Here is a 17,149-nt window from a genome sequence, read left to right on the forward strand (position 1 = left end):
ACAAAGATTAAAAAAGAAGCTTCTGAAAATCTTGAGACCCAGATGTCTAAGTAGAATAAACTGATTTCCTGAGAACTGTACACACATGTACAAGGTTAAGAATTTTCCAGAGTATGGCTAGACATCATGGTAAGACTTCAAAAGACTCAGGAACTGGGTTAAAAAAGCTTCTTGATTCCTGGCTTGGTAAGGTCCTTGATGTGCCTCTTACAATGAGAGTCTATCGCTCAGAAGTCATATTAATAGAAAAGGAAGATCAAGTGCCATTACTGAAATAAAAGTACTTAACCTTTTATTCTTCCCTCAATGTACATCTAGTTTCACATTAACTTTATAGAAACTATTTGACTTTTGAATATTCGAATGAATAAAATTCGAATGAAACAGTGTTTATACTTGCACTTGATTTTTCTAAAATATGACATTTAAGAATGGATACTCACCTTGAGAACTCCTGGGAATTTTACTCACCCTTTACCAATACCCTCCTCCATACTCCTATAGCATTATCACCAAACCACCACAAAAATAAAAAAGAGAAATTTTTAAAATAACAAAACTGACAGATGTGAATTCACTAAAATCATTAGGAAGATTTAAAGTTCTATGGTTTCACAACTTTCTTAAAATGCTTGAATTTTAAAGATCTTCTCTAGAAACTTTTTTTAAATAAAAGTTTTATTGGAGAAAAATAGAACCACCACGTACACAGGGAAAAGAGCACAAAAATTTAACTGATACAGAACAACTGAAAGTCACAATTACCCAATGTTGTTTGCAATTACTTTTCAATGTCTTAAACAGCTCCCCTCAACTTGTTTTTAAAATTCTTGCCAATTTTTCAGTTGAAACAGCATCAAGTTTTCAAAAAATTAAGAGCCTCAGGGAAGGGACCAGCTTTCAAGATAACAAAAGTGACACCAAGAGTCTCCTCCTAATAGGGACCAATTCTACCTAAAAATGCCTTAAGAGTAACTATTGAGTCTTGTGGAATAGTCTATATATCTCAGAGACCATCAGGGATGAGTTAGGACATGGACATAAATGGTCCGGTGTAGAGAGAGGACAAACAGAATAGCTGCATTTCCTTGTCCGATGAGTTCATGCAAGGAAACCAGGGAGAAGCTGAGAAAATAGAGGCAATGACTGCTAAGAAAGAATTAGGAAGGCATTCTAAATACCACATATTGTTAACAGTGTGCAAGTTGATGCAATGAGAGAAACGGGCAACTTTTTTTTATAACAGCTGGTCACAGATCTTGAGAATTCAAGAAAACAATCAACAGTAAACACAAGAGCCAAGTCTCCTCAGTCGACGGTGAGGACCTAGATATTCTTCCAGACGCTTCCAAACAGTCAAGAACATACTGCTGCCAAAAGCATCAAAGCAATTCTGATTTTTAAAAAATCCAAACAAAATTTTCTGCTTCTCCTCCAAGATCAGTTCCCTTCAAGGAAAAACAAGGAAGCAAAAAACCAAAACAAAGCAACCCAACCACCAAACCCACAAAAACCAACCAACCAACCAACACCCCACGGATGCTAAAGAGAAGCCTTTTTACTCACATTACAAATTTGAGTAACAATACTTTTGCTCTTTTCTATGTATGAACAATCCTAGGACATTCCCCTGAAAAGCAGATGTCCAGTGGCTATGAGAACTCTTCAAGAAATTTTGAAAGGAGTAAGGTCAGCATAATACAGATTTTGAAATTCCCAACTAGGGGGTGTATGGTGAAAATAAAGGAAGACCTTTACATCTATGTCTTTAGGAAGTTAGAAGGATGAAAGGTTTATTTAGCAAAACGGAGAGTTGGGGTGCTTCCCAAAAAAACTTTGGTAAAGAAAACAGGAATGCTAAATCCTAGGAAGCCTGTAACAATCTAATAATTGGTCCAAGTTGAAGATAAAACTGTCCAAACAACATTAAAGTCTAAAGGAAATTGAAAACTAGTTGATGAATTTTTGCTCTTATTAAAATTTACAAAACACATGGGTTTTGGTCTCTTTTGCAATATTCATATTGTTTTCATTTTTAGTATCAAGAGTTGGGTTTTTCTCTCCTACCATGTTCTTCTAGTACAGCTGATCAGCAATTTTCTATTTCAGCTATTTTTATAAGTACCTGTTAATCAGAACAGTAAACAGGGCTAAGCCATATACACACATCCCATGGTCACAAACAGAACATCTTAGGATGTGCATATACAAGAGATTATGTAAGCAACTGTCCCTCTACTTGAAAACTTGTTTCCAAATAAGTTTTTTTTTTAAAACAACCCTTTCAGTGTAACAGAACATTACTTAGTAAAATATCAATAGCTATGACAACTTATTTTTCTTTTCAAGGGAAATCACAAAACAGGTGAACAACCAAGTCCAGGGTGGTTTTTCTATTTGATAAATACATCCAGAACTCTGTACAGTAAATAAAGTTTGCATGCAGTTTAAGTATCTTTAAATGACATTTTAAGCAAATAAACCCTTTGCTTCATAATTAATGGTGTATAAGAACCCCCCCTCCTTTTTTAATAGCCATTGGACCTCTTCCCCAGTTCCAAAGAGGAATCATGAAGACCAGGTACTTTCTTAAGAATTTTCTGCACATCATACTAAATAACATGCAAAGAGTTCAACAACATTCTTCTTAAAGGTTAAGTATTAACTCTTTAAATGGGCATGTTAACCACTGAAAAAGTCGACTCAACTATTCCCATTACACTGCTTCATTTGGTCATTGGTAGTATAAAAGAAGTCAAACAATATAGGATCAACAGGTTAGTTTATCCACTGGCTACTGTGTATGATACCAAATATTTGGAGGCCAAGGTTTTATGCGATATAATTGTACTGGTTTGGATTTTCTTTATCTCTTTCCATGTAATCCCGGTCAATTAAGGATTCTATTCTCTTCTTAAGATCAGCAGGCTGTAAGAGAAGGCAAATTTTCAGTGTAAACCTTATACATAGGCTCAAGCCATGTACCAATACCCCATTAAAAAAAAAAGAAGTTTGGGCTCACTGACTGAATGTATTTAATCTCCCTATTTTTTTAAAGAGAAAGTATAATGAAAATAAAACCAGATTAAGAAATGTTTTTATACTATACATATACTGTCACATCTTGTCATATCATTACACAATACTTTGTTACTTTCTATCTTAAAGAGGTCTTTTGAGGGGCGCCTGGGTGGCTCAGTGGGTTAAAGCCTCTGCCTTCGGCTCAGGTCATGACCAGGGTTCTGGGATCGAGCCCCGCATCGGGCTCTCTGCTCAGTGGGGAGCCTGCTTCCCCTTCTCTCTCTGCCTGCCTCTCTGCCTACTTGTGATCTCTGTCAAGTAAATAAACAAAATCTAAAAAAAAAAATCTTAAAAAAAAAGAGGTCTTTTGAGAACCAGCTCTTCTCTGCACAAATACAAAAGACTAACTTAATCATAACTTCGCACAAGGAATAAATACATCATAATTCGGAAAAACAGAATTGCTATTTAGTTTTACCGAGAGAGTTTGAGAAGATAAGTAGGCCCTAAATTTGGGCAAAAGCTAGTTCGCAAAGTCAGGTTGCATTTTTATAAATTAAGATAAAAACTGTACTATAGAAAACACTATTTACAAGAATGCTACAACAAACGGTCTGATAGGTGAATTACCTCATAGTTTAGGTCTTGGTATTTCAGGTTTAATTGTATTTAAGTTTTACCTGTTACCTACTATAAGTGTGGATTTCTGAATCCTACTTGTGGTTGAAAACTTCTAACTTGTTCTCATGATTGCATTCATAGCTCTTAGAAGACAAAATTTCACCGTCTTTTACATGTAGCCTATAAAAAGAATATAATCTTGCTGATAGAGTTTTTCATAGTGTAAAATGCCACTTGATTCGAGAAGAGTAAAGAGCAAAAGTAGTTTGATGGGGCGGTCAAAAACCAAAATTTATTTATTTATTTATTTATTTATTTATTAAATTTTTAAAAAGATTTTATTTATTTGACAGAGATCTCAAGTAGGCAGAGAAGCAGGCAGAGAGAGAGAGGGGAGGAAGCAGGCTCCCCTGCTGAGCAGAGAGCCTAATGCGAGGCTCGATCCCAGGACCCTGGGATCATGACCTGAGCTGAAGGCAGAGGCCTTAACCCACTGAGCCACCCAGGTGCCCCTAAAAACCAGTATTTATTATACTGATCCTTTAACTGCCTCAGTGACCTCTTTGGCTGAAAGTGAAAGGGTTTAAGGCAGAACATAATGCTAAGAGTGTGGTAATGAGAAGGCAGTACTAGGTTTGGAGAAGACAGAAAGCCTGCCTTATTAGCATTAACAAGCTCTTACTATGCCAGGCCCAGTGCTAAGTTTTGTACATAGATCGTATCTCATTTAAGCCTCACAATGAACCTATGAGGTAAGTACTATTATCATCCCCATTTCACAAAACATGGTGAAGTGATTTACCTAAGCCCAAAGCTCCTGAGAACCTAAAGAGCCAAGAGTCTATCCAAACTCTACAAAGTACTTATCATCACAAAAGTTTGGGAACCTTCTTAAGAAACACTTGGAAAACGGACCAATAAAACACCACACTGTCTAAACCTCTTTATTATTGGACATTTATATTGAAATGACCAATTTCAGGTTGCCAGAACAACTGCTAAACTTTTCAAAAAGATGCCTGATGGCTAATTATCTGTAGAGAGTTTTTAATGAACACTTACATAAGCTAACTAGACAGAAGATTAAAGTAACCAAACCCGTCAAAATTTCAAGGTATTTCAAAAAGAAAAAAAGTAACAAAAATCACAAAGCTCAAAGGAAATACTGTGAATGAACCTGAAAATTTCACACTCATTTAGCAGCTAAACTTTCAGATATAAGAGCCCTTACAGTGTTCCCCTTTGTCACAGTTACCCACATATGCTAACAAAGGGGTCTTTTTGGGAAGGGGGTGTCACATATATGAGCATGAGAAATGAGTTTTGTCCCTCCAAATGGTCTTGAGGCTTTAATCTATGTTTTTAAAAAGATTTGTGTCTGAAAATGTAATGTGTTCTCTTTCATATATTACAAGCTCAATTCAAAAACAAAGAAGTACCTACCTTTACTGGAAATTTCAGCTGGTTGTACACTTCCGAAACAAGAAGATTGTGGCTAAGTGTCTTTCTCATCTTCATAATTCGAACAATTGCAGCATCAATTTGATACTGTCTGTCTTGAAATACTCTTTCTGTAGTGCTTGCTTGTTCCTCAACCTAACAAAAAAGTTTTTAAACTTAGCAAGTGTACCTAAAGTGAAACCTGCTTACACAAAACTGTACATTTTAGGGACATGACACCCTATTAATGATTTAAATATACTCATTTATTTTTAAAAACCTTATAAATACAGATGATGACAGAAAAAAACCTACAACAACTCCTTTCTGTCCTAATTATATTGTCCTGTACCAATGAAATAATGCCAATATTAGTTAACAGAAAAATACCACTTAAAGTTGCCTTTTTAGAAGTAGAGCCAGCTGATGGAGCATTTACCATTTTCTTTTACTTTGTCCTCAAAATCTTCTAAATGTGTCACAAGGGGTTACTGACCAGATTTCTGTAGGACATTAGCTTATCTGCAAAAGAGACTGACTCCAATCTCTGACTTAAAGTATGATACGAGCTAAGCGAACTAGAGTCAAACTTTTTAAAAATTAATTTTTATTTTATAATACATAAACCAGAAACGTGGTGTTAGTGATTACATTTGTTCAATACTAACAGAAGTTTAGGTGTTTATGAGATAGTTTATCAATTTTAATGCTAAAACAAAAATGTCCATCTTTAGCACCTAAGTTAAAAGAATAGTTTGGGCTTTTTATAGCCAATTTCTTTCTGGTACGGCAAAAATATTTTAAAAGAATACAGTACTCTTCTAAGGGAGTATCACACCTTTGATGTGCATGTGAATAAGACAGGAAAACTTGTCTGAGATACTGACTTCTATCCCACATTAAGACTTTTCCTCATGTACTACATTAAACCTTGGAATTGAAACCAAATGGTTTCAGGAAACACTGCAGATGTTTGTTTCTAATAAAAGTCTCTTATAAATTCAAATGGCAAAAAAACCCAAAATCTTCACTGTTAATCAAAGAAATACTAACTAAATCATTCAGGGATTTTACTCAGCAAGTTGGCAAAGATTTAAAGAAGAAAATGTCATCTTTACTTCTGGTGAGGGCACCATTAAGACCGGCATTCTCACTGCTAGATGGAGTATAAATTGGTCCAGAATTTCTGGAACACAATACGACATCATGTTTAAGACTCTTACAATGCTCATACTCTTTAACCCCAAAGAAGTACTTCCATGAATTCATCATAAAGTCTCAGAGAGATTAAGATTTAGGTACAAAGATGTTTCTTGCAGTTTTATTGACAAGACTAAGAAATTATTAATTTAATTGCTCAACAGGCATTGGTTGAATGAATTATAATGGCCATGTAGAAGAACACTGTGTGGCCATCTGCCATTTTATGAAGATATTTAATGGCAAGGAAAACTCTGAAGATTTAATGTTAAGCAAAAAAAGCAGAATATAAATCTTGAGTGAACTTCCCCCCCAAAAAACCTCAAGATCAGGTATTGAAATATATTGAGCTAGATACAGGCACCGAAAATGTTAGTTGGTGGCTGTAGTACAGGCATAAAATCTTCTATATATTTATTATGAACACGTCTAATTCCAGGGCATCAGAACAAGGAGAATGCAAAAGAGATACCGTTTCTTTCATCTGGATTTGATTGATCTTTATCCTGAAAAGTTTGTGTTTGAAATCATCATTACAAATGAACTTGTCACCATCTTCAATATCTTTGCCCTTTGGATTTTTTGCCAGAACTCTAGCTTTGCCACAGGCCAATGACTGCAGTGTTCTCCTTAATTCTCCATCCTCTGAAGAAGAAAACAGTGGATTTGTTATTTGTTACTAGTTCATCAACACAAACCACTACATTCACTCAAATCTACTACCCCCATCCCTCTATTAAAATGGTTTCCTTTTCCTCCCCAAGGTCATCAGTGACTTCCTCTTTGTCCTAACCAATGCCTTTTTCCCTGTGGTCCTCTAAAGGCTTTAAATGATTCCGTGTGGATAACTATCAAATCTTCAGAAATAATATCTCACTTCTTTCTAATCGCACATTCAAAAGACACCTCCAAGCACGCCTGGGTGGCTCAGTCCGTTAAGCGTCTGCCTTTGGCTCAGGTCATGATCCCAGGGTCCTGGCACTGAGTCCTGCATTGGGCTCCTTGCTCAGTGGGGAGCCTGCTTTGACTTCTACCTGCCACTCCTCCTGCTTGTGCTCTGACAAACAAAATCTTTTAAAAAAATCTTACAAAAGATACCTCTACGTGCTATTTTACTATCAACTCCAATATGTCCAAAGTTTAATTTATAATCTTCCCCATGAAACTGTGTCCTCTTTCCACTTGTTAGCCTGAAACTACCAATCTACTCTGGTGTGCAACCCTGGAGTCATCTTTAACTATTCCTTCCCCTTCATCCTTCACGGACCTGGTAGTTACTTCCTTAGAGACAGATGTCTCCTCTCCATTCTCACTGGCCTCATTCTTTTTTTTTTTTTAAGATTTTATTTATTTATCTGACAGACAGAGATCACAAGTAGGCAGAGAGGCAGGCAGAGAGAGAGGAGGAAGCGGGCTCCCTGCTGAGCAGAGAACCCGATGCGGGGCTCGATCCCAGGACCCTGGGACCATGACCTGAGCCGAAGGCAATGGCTTAACCCACTGAGCCACCCAGGCGCCCCTCACTGGCCTCATTCTAAACTAAGCCCCTTATCACTTTATGTCTGAACTACCCCCATGAGTTTCTGGACTGGCATCTCTTCCACCCACAAGCTGCCCTATTATCTATTGATTCCAGGTAAATTGTCCAAACAAGCCACTTCTACTATGTCTCATACTTGAGACCCTATAGAGCAGGTTTCATCTGCTAGATTTGCAAGGCTTTCCACGATTAGGTTCTATTCATCTTACCTATCTATCTAGCTTTGTAGCTCACTATTTGAGGCTGTAGTTAAATACTTCGTGACTCCTGCCCACACGGTGCTCATTCCTAGCGCTAAGCCTTTTCTCCCACTACCTCCCCTGGCAGCTTATGCCATCTCCCTAACTAAAACTTGAAAGCCCACCTCAAATATCACCTCCTTCATGAAGGATTTCCCAATTATACCAGCCCACAGACATCTCCTGCTTCACTGAAATCCTAACACATTCCTAGTCAGCACCACAGATTGGTAACTTACTGGTTGTGAAATTATTACAAATGTCATTTCCCCCATTCCCCATGAGTGCTGAGGAGAGGGCTTATTCCTCTGTATCCCCCAAAGCCCTTAACCTAGTGGAATGCACACAGTAGACACTGAATAATGCTTGCTAATTGACTGATTCAACACAAACCTATTCCAGTAGCCTGCTTGATCTCTTCTAAACTGAACTCCTCTCCCTCGTTAAACATTAGCAGCACCAGGGTTTGGAAAAGAGAGACCTGGAGTTCTTTTTTACCCTGTTGGAGAAACAGCAGTATTTAGCCATCATTTTTTTAACATACATGAAAATTAATCAAATATCTAATCTTTAAGAGGAAAATCATTTTTCAATTAGTGGACTCAGAAACATGGATTAACATTATCCAGAAAAGCCAGTATGTTCAGTGTAGGGTTTAGGTGTGATCCTACCTTAAACAGGGAGGAGGATTGGGTGACCTTTCTACAGGTCTTTTTTTAAGCCTTATAATTAAAACAGAACAACAAAGTAATGAAAATTAATAACTCAGCCTTACGTGTCATTACAGATTATTTTTCACAAGGAGCAAGAAATCACTATTTCAAATGCATTTTCAACTTGTTGGATTCAAATTAGTCATGAAAAGCTGTAGGGATTTTTTTGAAATTAGATATGGGAACTGTTCTCCTTTACACCCACTCTATTCTCTAGCTCCCAGCAACAAGAAGTTTCTTGTCAAGAAGCAGCAATGAGAATTCTGCATCCACAGGTAGGGAAAGGATGGTAGGAAAAGGGTGACTGGTTTTAGGTTTTGTAGCAGGAGGGCCAATTCAACCATGAAAAAGATCACATGCTTATGATACACACAGAGCTGTGAAAAGCAGTAACTCTATCAGGTATTTAGGATAAACTTTAAAACAGCTTAAACCTTCAAGTGAAGAGGAATGACCTCTTGGTGAGCACAGCACAACGTACACAGAAGTTGAATCACTATGTTGTACATGTGAAACTAATATAACATTGTATGTCAACTTTACTCTAATAAAAAAATTTTTCAAGGAAAAACAAGGATGACCTCAACATCAAAGACGAAGATGAAAACTAGCCTTGGGGAACATCTACTTACCTCTTTAAATTCTGCCTTTAGTACACAGTGCCCTAGGGTTGACTGCCATTGAAGTTTCCTGCCACTATGTTTGCCTAGGTAAAATGTCTTGAAAATCTCCTGAAGTTTCACCATCTGCAATAAATAAAATACAGCTTCATTTAAGCTCTGTATCCAGTATCACTTTTCGCCATTCTTTATATTTACCTCATGTGTAATAGTTTCTGCAAGTTTTTAGTATCGGGTTTTATACCCAGTAGCTCCACTGATCACTCTGATGTAAGGTAATGGTCTCCCAACTACCAAATCTAATGGCATTAACCAGTTTTTATACTCTTTGATCTCTGCAACATTTAAACATCCGACTTTTGAAACATTCACCTCCAATGGCTTTTGTGCCTCCAAACCATACTGGTTTCTTTATCTCACTATTGCTTCTTCATTGGTTTCCTTCAAAGGTTCCTCTTCCTACCATATGCAAAATGTGAACCTTTTCCAAAGTTCTGTCTCAGCCCTTTTCTTCCTATTTCTATATTCTTCCTCTTAATGAGGGAGATCTCTACCCCCCTGGCTTCCACGATCATCTCCATGAAAGAGTCTCAATACCTATCTCTAGCCTTAACCCCCTTTCTAAGCTTCAGTCCCGAGTTTAAGATAGTTCCCTAAAAGGACGGATTTACCCACTCACTCAGCAATCCAACCCCCAGGTGACAAACGAGCAAAATTTCTGAGAGCTAGGCAGAATGATGATTACAACCTGGGAAACTAAAAGAAGAGTCAGAGAAATTGGCCCTGAACCCAGAAACTTAACATCATTAACTATGCTCTAATGATATAAGTACGAGAGTCATACGAAAAGAAAAGCAAAATATTAAAACAGTTGGCATTTGGTACTGGTGTGCTTACTGACACGGACTTTTAGAAAGTATTTATTTTTCAAAGACAAGCAAGACGGAAGCTTTATGTATTTCTATGCTTATAACTCAAGTCCTGAACGGCAACTCTTACCTCTGGTGGTAAATGGACTTCCATAGGCACATATGTTGGCCAATAACCCATTGTCAGGATATTCACAGTTAATTCAATATTCCCAGGTACATTCTGGTTCTGCATATACTACAATAAGATCAACACATACATTGAGATCTTAAAAATAAAAGTGCGTACATTTCATGTCATATTAATGACCCATTCAAGAAGTTTCCCATTATAAAATTACATCCAAGCACTGAGCATCTTTAAAATAAAATGCAACTGGTGCGCCTGGGTGGCTCAGTGGGTTAAGCCTCTGCCTTCGGCTCAAGTTGTGATCTCAGGGTCCTGGGATCGAGCCCCGCATTGGGCTCTCTGCTCAGCAGGGAGCCTGCTTCCCCCTCTCTCTTTGCCTGCCTCTCTGCCTACTTATGATCTCTGTCAAATAAATAAATAAAATCTTTAAAAAAATAAATAAAAGGCAACTGTCATAAAAGGACTATAAATGAAACCTTTATCAAATATACTAGCTAATATTTTATTACAGTGGCACACAAGGATCACATGACCTTGTTAGAGGCATTATTGACTTAATTTCTCACTTTATGGCTGGGCTGTTATAGGTAGAATCTCATTCTTTTTTTTTTTAAGATTTTATTTATTTGAGAGAAAGTGGGAGAGAGAGAGCAGAAGAGAAAGGAGGGTCAGAGGGAGAAGGAGGCTCCCCGCTAAGCAGGGAGCCTGAAGCGGGACTCAATCCTGGAACTCCGGTACCATGACCTGAGCCCAAGGCAGTTGCTTAACCAACTGAGCCACCTGGCACCCCTCATTCTCCATTCTTTTCCCCCCCACCACCTGTAGTCCCCACCCTTGGAGACTGCTATGTGACTTGGAACACCTTGTAGCAAACCCCCATTCCTCACCCCACCAGCCAACCCAAGTCTCCGGTTTTTTACTTGCTCCACTGCATGTTTGCAGGGGGTGACCTGAAGTGGGGAAGGAAGAAGAAGGGGAAAGGGCAAAGCAGATAAACCCTACTCTATCACTACTATAGCACCATGATCTTGCTCTTGTGTGGTCCACTCTCAGCTCCCACCATAGCAATATGGTGGTAAAGAAGTCATTACTAAAACCCTGAGAGGAAAATCTAATTTGCGATCACTATTACCTATGCTCTTAAGTATTTCAAAACCACCTTCTACCAACATCTGAAATACTACAGATCTAGCTTTTCATTCTCAATGTCCCCAAAGGCCTTATACAACCATTCTATCACCTCTCCTCCTTCCCTATTGACAGCTTTAAACATACCAATCACCTAAAGCAACTAGATGCTAGCAAAAGCCCTGTTCTCATGATCTAGCTATAGTTTTTCTTGTCCTGACTTCAGTCAACACATTTTATTTGTTTTTTGTTACTCTGGGTAGACATACTGGGAATAAGTTCTGAAGTAGGTCAAATCATTTTGTTGATTTTTTTCACTCTAATGTATCATCTAAGCTGCTATAACGTATTTACAAATACAGGTTTCTATTTATCCTCTTCAGTGCAAATCACAACAAGAAGATAACTAAATATAGTTAAGTTTGAGAAATTAAGAGTTTAACTCACTTTTACCTGTTTGAACTGAATCATGATGTCTTTAGAAAGTTCCATGTCTTTAAACATTCCTTCAAGTTTGCTGGTGAAAGCAGCTCCACATTCTATTAAAAATATTTATACATTTATAATATTTTAAAGTGGTGAAAACAGAATTGAATATTGAAAATGAGAAATATAAAACTTACTTCAGCATGAAATATTATCACAAAAATGAAAAAATCCTTACCCTAAACTGTATGCCCCACTAATTCAGAGTCAAACTCTTTAATCCTGCAGTAACCTTCTCTACTATTTAGGCTTAAGATAAATGGAAATATTTATACAAATAATAAAAACAAGAACAATGCTTTATTTTTAAAAAAAAACTGCAACAGCTCTGGATATATACAATAGGTTGGAAACCTCATGAGCTTTTACTCAATTTACATTTTCATCATATGAACAATGATTAATCAAAGAGGCAATTAAAGAGCAAAAATTAAGCCAACATTTTCCCTCAGAAATCAAAGAAGAAAAGGAACAGAAAGAATGACAATCATACCATGTTTAAGTTTGGACAGCATCGATTTTTCAGCATCTACAGATGCACTCTTCCCAACTAGCAGGCGCTTGGCTAAATCTTTCTTATAGAAGGCCTCGAAAACATCCTTACCTATGTTATATAATAAAATACAACTCTATAAGAGTCCAATAAAAAGTTCTGACAAAAATTGCTCCAAAGTGCTTAATAAATCACACCATTACTCCAAGTTATTTAAATTTATACATTTGGCCCAAGTTCATTATGCAACAGACATTAGAGGTAGATACTATACTGGTTATTTCAAAAGTTCTTTGCTGTAAAGAATTAAAACTGCATTAACTTTTCTTAAAAAAAAAAAAACTTTAGTCAGATGGTGGCTTTAGCATCAATAGAAATTAAAACAAGTAGCAAAAATCAACGCTCTTAATAAATGGAATAAGTCAAAGCACAAGGCAATTAAGTAATATTCCTCAAGTACCCTAATGAATTAAATGCAACAAAAATAATACAATTTTCAATATCTAACTCCCAAATAAATTGTCCCTCCTGATTGACTATACTTGATAGTTTCTCTGCTGAGTGTTCTGTTTCAAAAGAAAAATTTTTAAAAACACTTACCATAGATAAATCTAAATATGATCATAATTTTATCCAACATTTTTTCAAGTTCTTCATCTGTAGCTTCTTTGTTGCCTGCACGAAGCTTTGAATCTACATACTTAGCTAAAATGGGGGGAAAGTTCATTGTTTAGTGATCATATTTAGGGATCATGAGTATCCATAAGGTACCAGACACTATATATACCTGAATAGGAGTGTGATACACTGAGTTTTCAATGTTCCAGGGGTATACATGCATTTTTTAAAGTCTCTAAAGTCAAGGATAGCAAGTGACTTATTCACTGCCACAGAGCTAAGAAATACCAGAGCCTGAACTCAAACCCAAGTCTCCTGGCTCCCATAATGTACTTTCCACTTCTACTATCCTGATGCATATTAAAATGGGGTAGCGGTATCTTGGGAGGGGGGATAGTGTATACAGAACCATGCTGGGGTCATCAAAGCCACTGAAGATGGTCAGGAGGTCCAAGATGGCAGCACAGGAAGAGCCTGAACTCACCTCCTCCCATGAACACACTCCCAGCTACAGCTACATGGGACATTTCCTTTTGAAAAACATCTGAAAACTAGATGAACTGTTCTCCACAACAAAGGATAAGAGGATCACGTCAAGACAGGTAGGAGAGGCAGAGACCAATCAGGTACAGCAACACACAACAGGGAAAGATTTCACCAGACAGGTGCTTCTCTTGGAGGAATAAGGGGTTGGTGCCTTACTTCAGGCACCCTGGCCCCAGTGATCTGCACCACAGAGAGGAGCCCCTGAAACATCTGACTTAAAAAACAGAACTGATTTCTGGGGATCTCAAAGTGCTAAAGGAAATGGAGAGTCCACTCTTAGGGGACCCTCTTATTGTCTGGCTCACCCCAAGACCCAGTGAAAAAACAGCAGTTTGAAAAGGACCTACACTATGTGTGAAAGATACATTTGCTGACCTGAGGGTGTATCAGCTGGAGGGGCAGGATATAGCTAATATGCTCCCTAGAGATCAAGGTGCTGGCAGACACCACCACTGCACTTTCCACATAGCCTGCTAGCTGAATTCAACAATACACTGAAAGGATCATACACCATGATCAAGTGGGATTTATTTAGGGGATGAAAGGATGGTTCAATATCCACAGATAAGTCAACATGATACACCACATTAACCAAATTAAAGATAAAGATATGATCATCAACAGATATAGAAAAAGCATCTGATAAAATTCAACATTCATTTAGGATAAAAAATCTCAACAAAGTGGGTATAGCACGAACATACTTCAACAAAATAAAGGCCATATATGACATACCCACAGCTAATATCATACTCAACAGAAAAGCTGAAAGCTTTTCCTCTAAGATCAGGAACGAGACAAGGATACCCACTATCTCCACTCTTATTCAACATCATATTGAAGTCTCATCACAGCAATTAGGAAAGGAAAAGAAATAAAAGGCATACAAAGTGGAAAGGAAGAAGTAAAACTGTCACTATTTGCACATGACATGACACTAAAAGAAAACCCTAAAGACCGAGGAGCTATTAGAATAAATGAATTCAGTAAAGTTGCAAAAAAAAAAAAAAATACACAAAAGTCTGTTGTGTTTCCATACACTAATAATGAACTATCAGAAAGAGAACTTAAGAAAACAATCCCATTTACAACTGCATCAAAAAGAATAAAATACCAGAGCAGTGGATTAAGCATCTGACTCTTGGTTTCAGCTTAGCTCGGGATCTCAGGGTCGGAAAAAGGAATCCCATGTCAGGCTCTGTGCTCGGCGTGGAGTCTGCATTAAGACTCTCTCTCCTTTTCACTCTGCCCCTTCCCACTGCTCTCTCTCTCAAATAAATAAATCTTAAAAAAATAAATAATAAAATACCTAAAAGTAAATTTTTTTGAAAAGATTTCATCTGTATTTGAGAGAGACAGAGCACAAGCTGGGGAGGGGTAGAGGGAGAGAGAGAGAGAAGCAGACTCCTTGCTGAGCAGGGAGCCTAACACAGGGCTTGATCCTAGGACCCATGAGATCGTGACCTGAGCCAAAGGCAGCCACTTAACTGACTGAGCCACCCAGGTGCCCACCCTAAAAATAAATTTAACCAAGGAGGTGAAAGACCTGTACATGGAAAACTACAAGATACTGATGAAAGAAACTGAAGATAGAAAAAGAAATGGAAAAATATATCATTCTCATGGATCAGAGGACTTACTATTGTTAGTATGTCCATACCACCTGAAGTAATCTACAGATTCAATGCAATCCCTATTAAAATTCCAATGGTATTTTCCACAAAACTATAACAAGTAATTTAAAAGTTGGTATGGAACCACAAAAGATCCCAAATAACTAATCTCGAGAAAGAATAAAGCCAGAGGTATCATGCTCCGATTTCAAACTATACTACAAACCTGTAGTAATCAGTGCTCACTTTGGCAGCATATATAACAAAAACTGGAAAGATACAGAGATTAGAGTGGCCCCTTGCAAGGATGACATGCAAATTCATGAAGCGTTTTATAGTTATTTTTTAAATTTTTTATTTTTAAAAAGAGTTTATTTATTTGACAGAGAGAGACACAGCGAGAGAGGGAACACAAGCAGAGGGAGTGGGAGAGGGAGAAGCAGGCTTCCCGCCGAGCAGGGAACCCGATGTCAGGCTCAATCCCAGGGCTCTGGAATCATGACCTGAGCCAAAGACAGATGCTTAACGACTGAGCCACCCAGGTGCCCCACGTTCCATATTTTAAAAAAACAAACAAATTTTTAAAAACCCTATAGTACTAATCAAAACAGTATGGTATTAACACATAAAGAGACATACATATCAATGAATAGAATAGAGAACCCAGATATAGACCCATGCTTATATGGTCAATTAATTTATACCAAAGGAGGCAAGAATATACGATGGGAAAAAAGTCAAGTCTCTTCAATAAATGGTATTGGGAAACCTGGACAGCCACACACAAAAGAATTAAACTGGATCATGATCTTACACCATACAAAAAAATTTAACTCAAAATGGATTAGAGACTTGAATGTCTTTTTAATGGATGGATGAAGACCTGAAACCATAAAACTCCTAGAAGAGAAAACAGGCTGTAGACTCCTGGATATACGTCTAAGCGGTGTTTTTTTTTTTTTCTGAATCTGACTCCAAATGCAAAAATAAACAACAGAGGACTTCAAACTAAAAAGCTTCCGCACAGAGAAGGAAACCATCAACAAAATGAAAAGGAAACCTTTTTGGGAAAAGATGGAATGAAGATATCTGCAAATCATATATCCAATAGGGTATAAAGAACCCAAAATAAAGAACCCATACAACTCACTTAACCAAAAAATCCATTAAAAAATTGGCAGAGGATCTGAATGTCCTTTTCCAAAGACATACAGATGGCCAACAAGCACATGAAAAGATGCTCAATATCACTAATCAACAAGGAAATGCAAATCAAAATCATACTGGGATATCAACTCACATCTGTCAGAATAGCTGGTATTGAAAAGACAAAAAATGGTGCTGGTGAAGATGTGGAGAAAAGGGAATCTTCGTGCACTGTTGGTGGGAATGCAAACTGGTGTAGCCACCGTGGAAAACATTATGCAGGTTCCTCAGAAAATTAATAGAGCCACCATATGACCGAGCAATTCCACTACAAAGATAATGCGAACACTAATTCAAAAACATGCACACCTCTATGTTCACTACAGCATTACCTACAATATCCAAGGTAGGGAAACAACCTAAGTGTTCATCAGTGGATGAATGGATAAAGAAGGGTGTGTGTGGGTGTGTATGTAACAGAATACTACTCGGCCATAAAAAGAATGAAATCTTGCCTTCTGCAATAACATGGATCTTAAGGGTTTTATGCTAAGTGAAATGAAGAAAGAGAAATAAGACAAATACCACGTGATTTCACTTACATGTGGAATCTAAAAAACAGAACAAAAACAAAATTCAGACCCAAATACAGACAACAGATTGGTGGTTGCCAGAGCGAAGGGGGGTTGGGGTGCCAAAATGGATGAAGGTGATAAAGTACAAATT

At 37.5% G+C, this 17,149-nt stretch overlaps 2 protein-coding genes across 2 annotated transcripts in view; one reads left to right on the plus strand and one right to left on the minus strand.

The window, feature by feature from the left end:
- The window catches only part of LOC111157223 (MCTS1, re-initiation and release factor), a 110,689-nt gene that overhangs the window by 27,873 nt on the left and 65,667 nt on the right, over nt 1–17,149 (plus strand). The window lies entirely within an intron of this gene.
- Nucleotides 661–17,149, minus strand: part of LOC111157314 (cullin 4B) — a 37,743-nt gene continuing 21,254 nt past the window's right edge. The window contains exons 13-21 of the mRNA XM_022518619.1: nt 13,101–13,205; nt 12,501–12,611; nt 11,975–12,060; nt 10,394–10,501; nt 9,407–9,520; nt 8,455–8,560; nt 6,755–6,927; nt 5,086–5,238; nt 661–2,928 (exon numbers count right to left, since the gene is read on the minus strand). Of these exons, the coding sequence (XP_022374327.1) occupies nt 2,833–2,928; nt 5,086–5,238; nt 6,755–6,927; nt 8,455–8,560; nt 9,407–9,520; nt 10,394–10,501; nt 11,975–12,060; nt 12,501–12,611; nt 13,101–13,205 (1,052 nt within the window). The 3' untranslated portion in view covers nt 661–2,832. The remainder of the gene's footprint in view (nt 2,929–5,085; nt 5,239–6,754; nt 6,928–8,454; nt 8,561–9,406; nt 9,521–10,393; nt 10,502–11,974; nt 12,061–12,500; nt 12,612–13,100; nt 13,206–17,149) is intronic.

Source organism: Enhydra lutris, unplaced genomic scaffold (assembly GCF_002288905.1).
Source record: "Enhydra lutris kenyoni isolate GAN:26980312 unplaced genomic scaffold, ASM228890v2 scaffoldscaffold53, whole genome shotgun sequence".
Taxonomy (NCBI): Eukaryota; Metazoa; Chordata; class Mammalia; order Carnivora; family Mustelidae; genus Enhydra; species Enhydra lutris.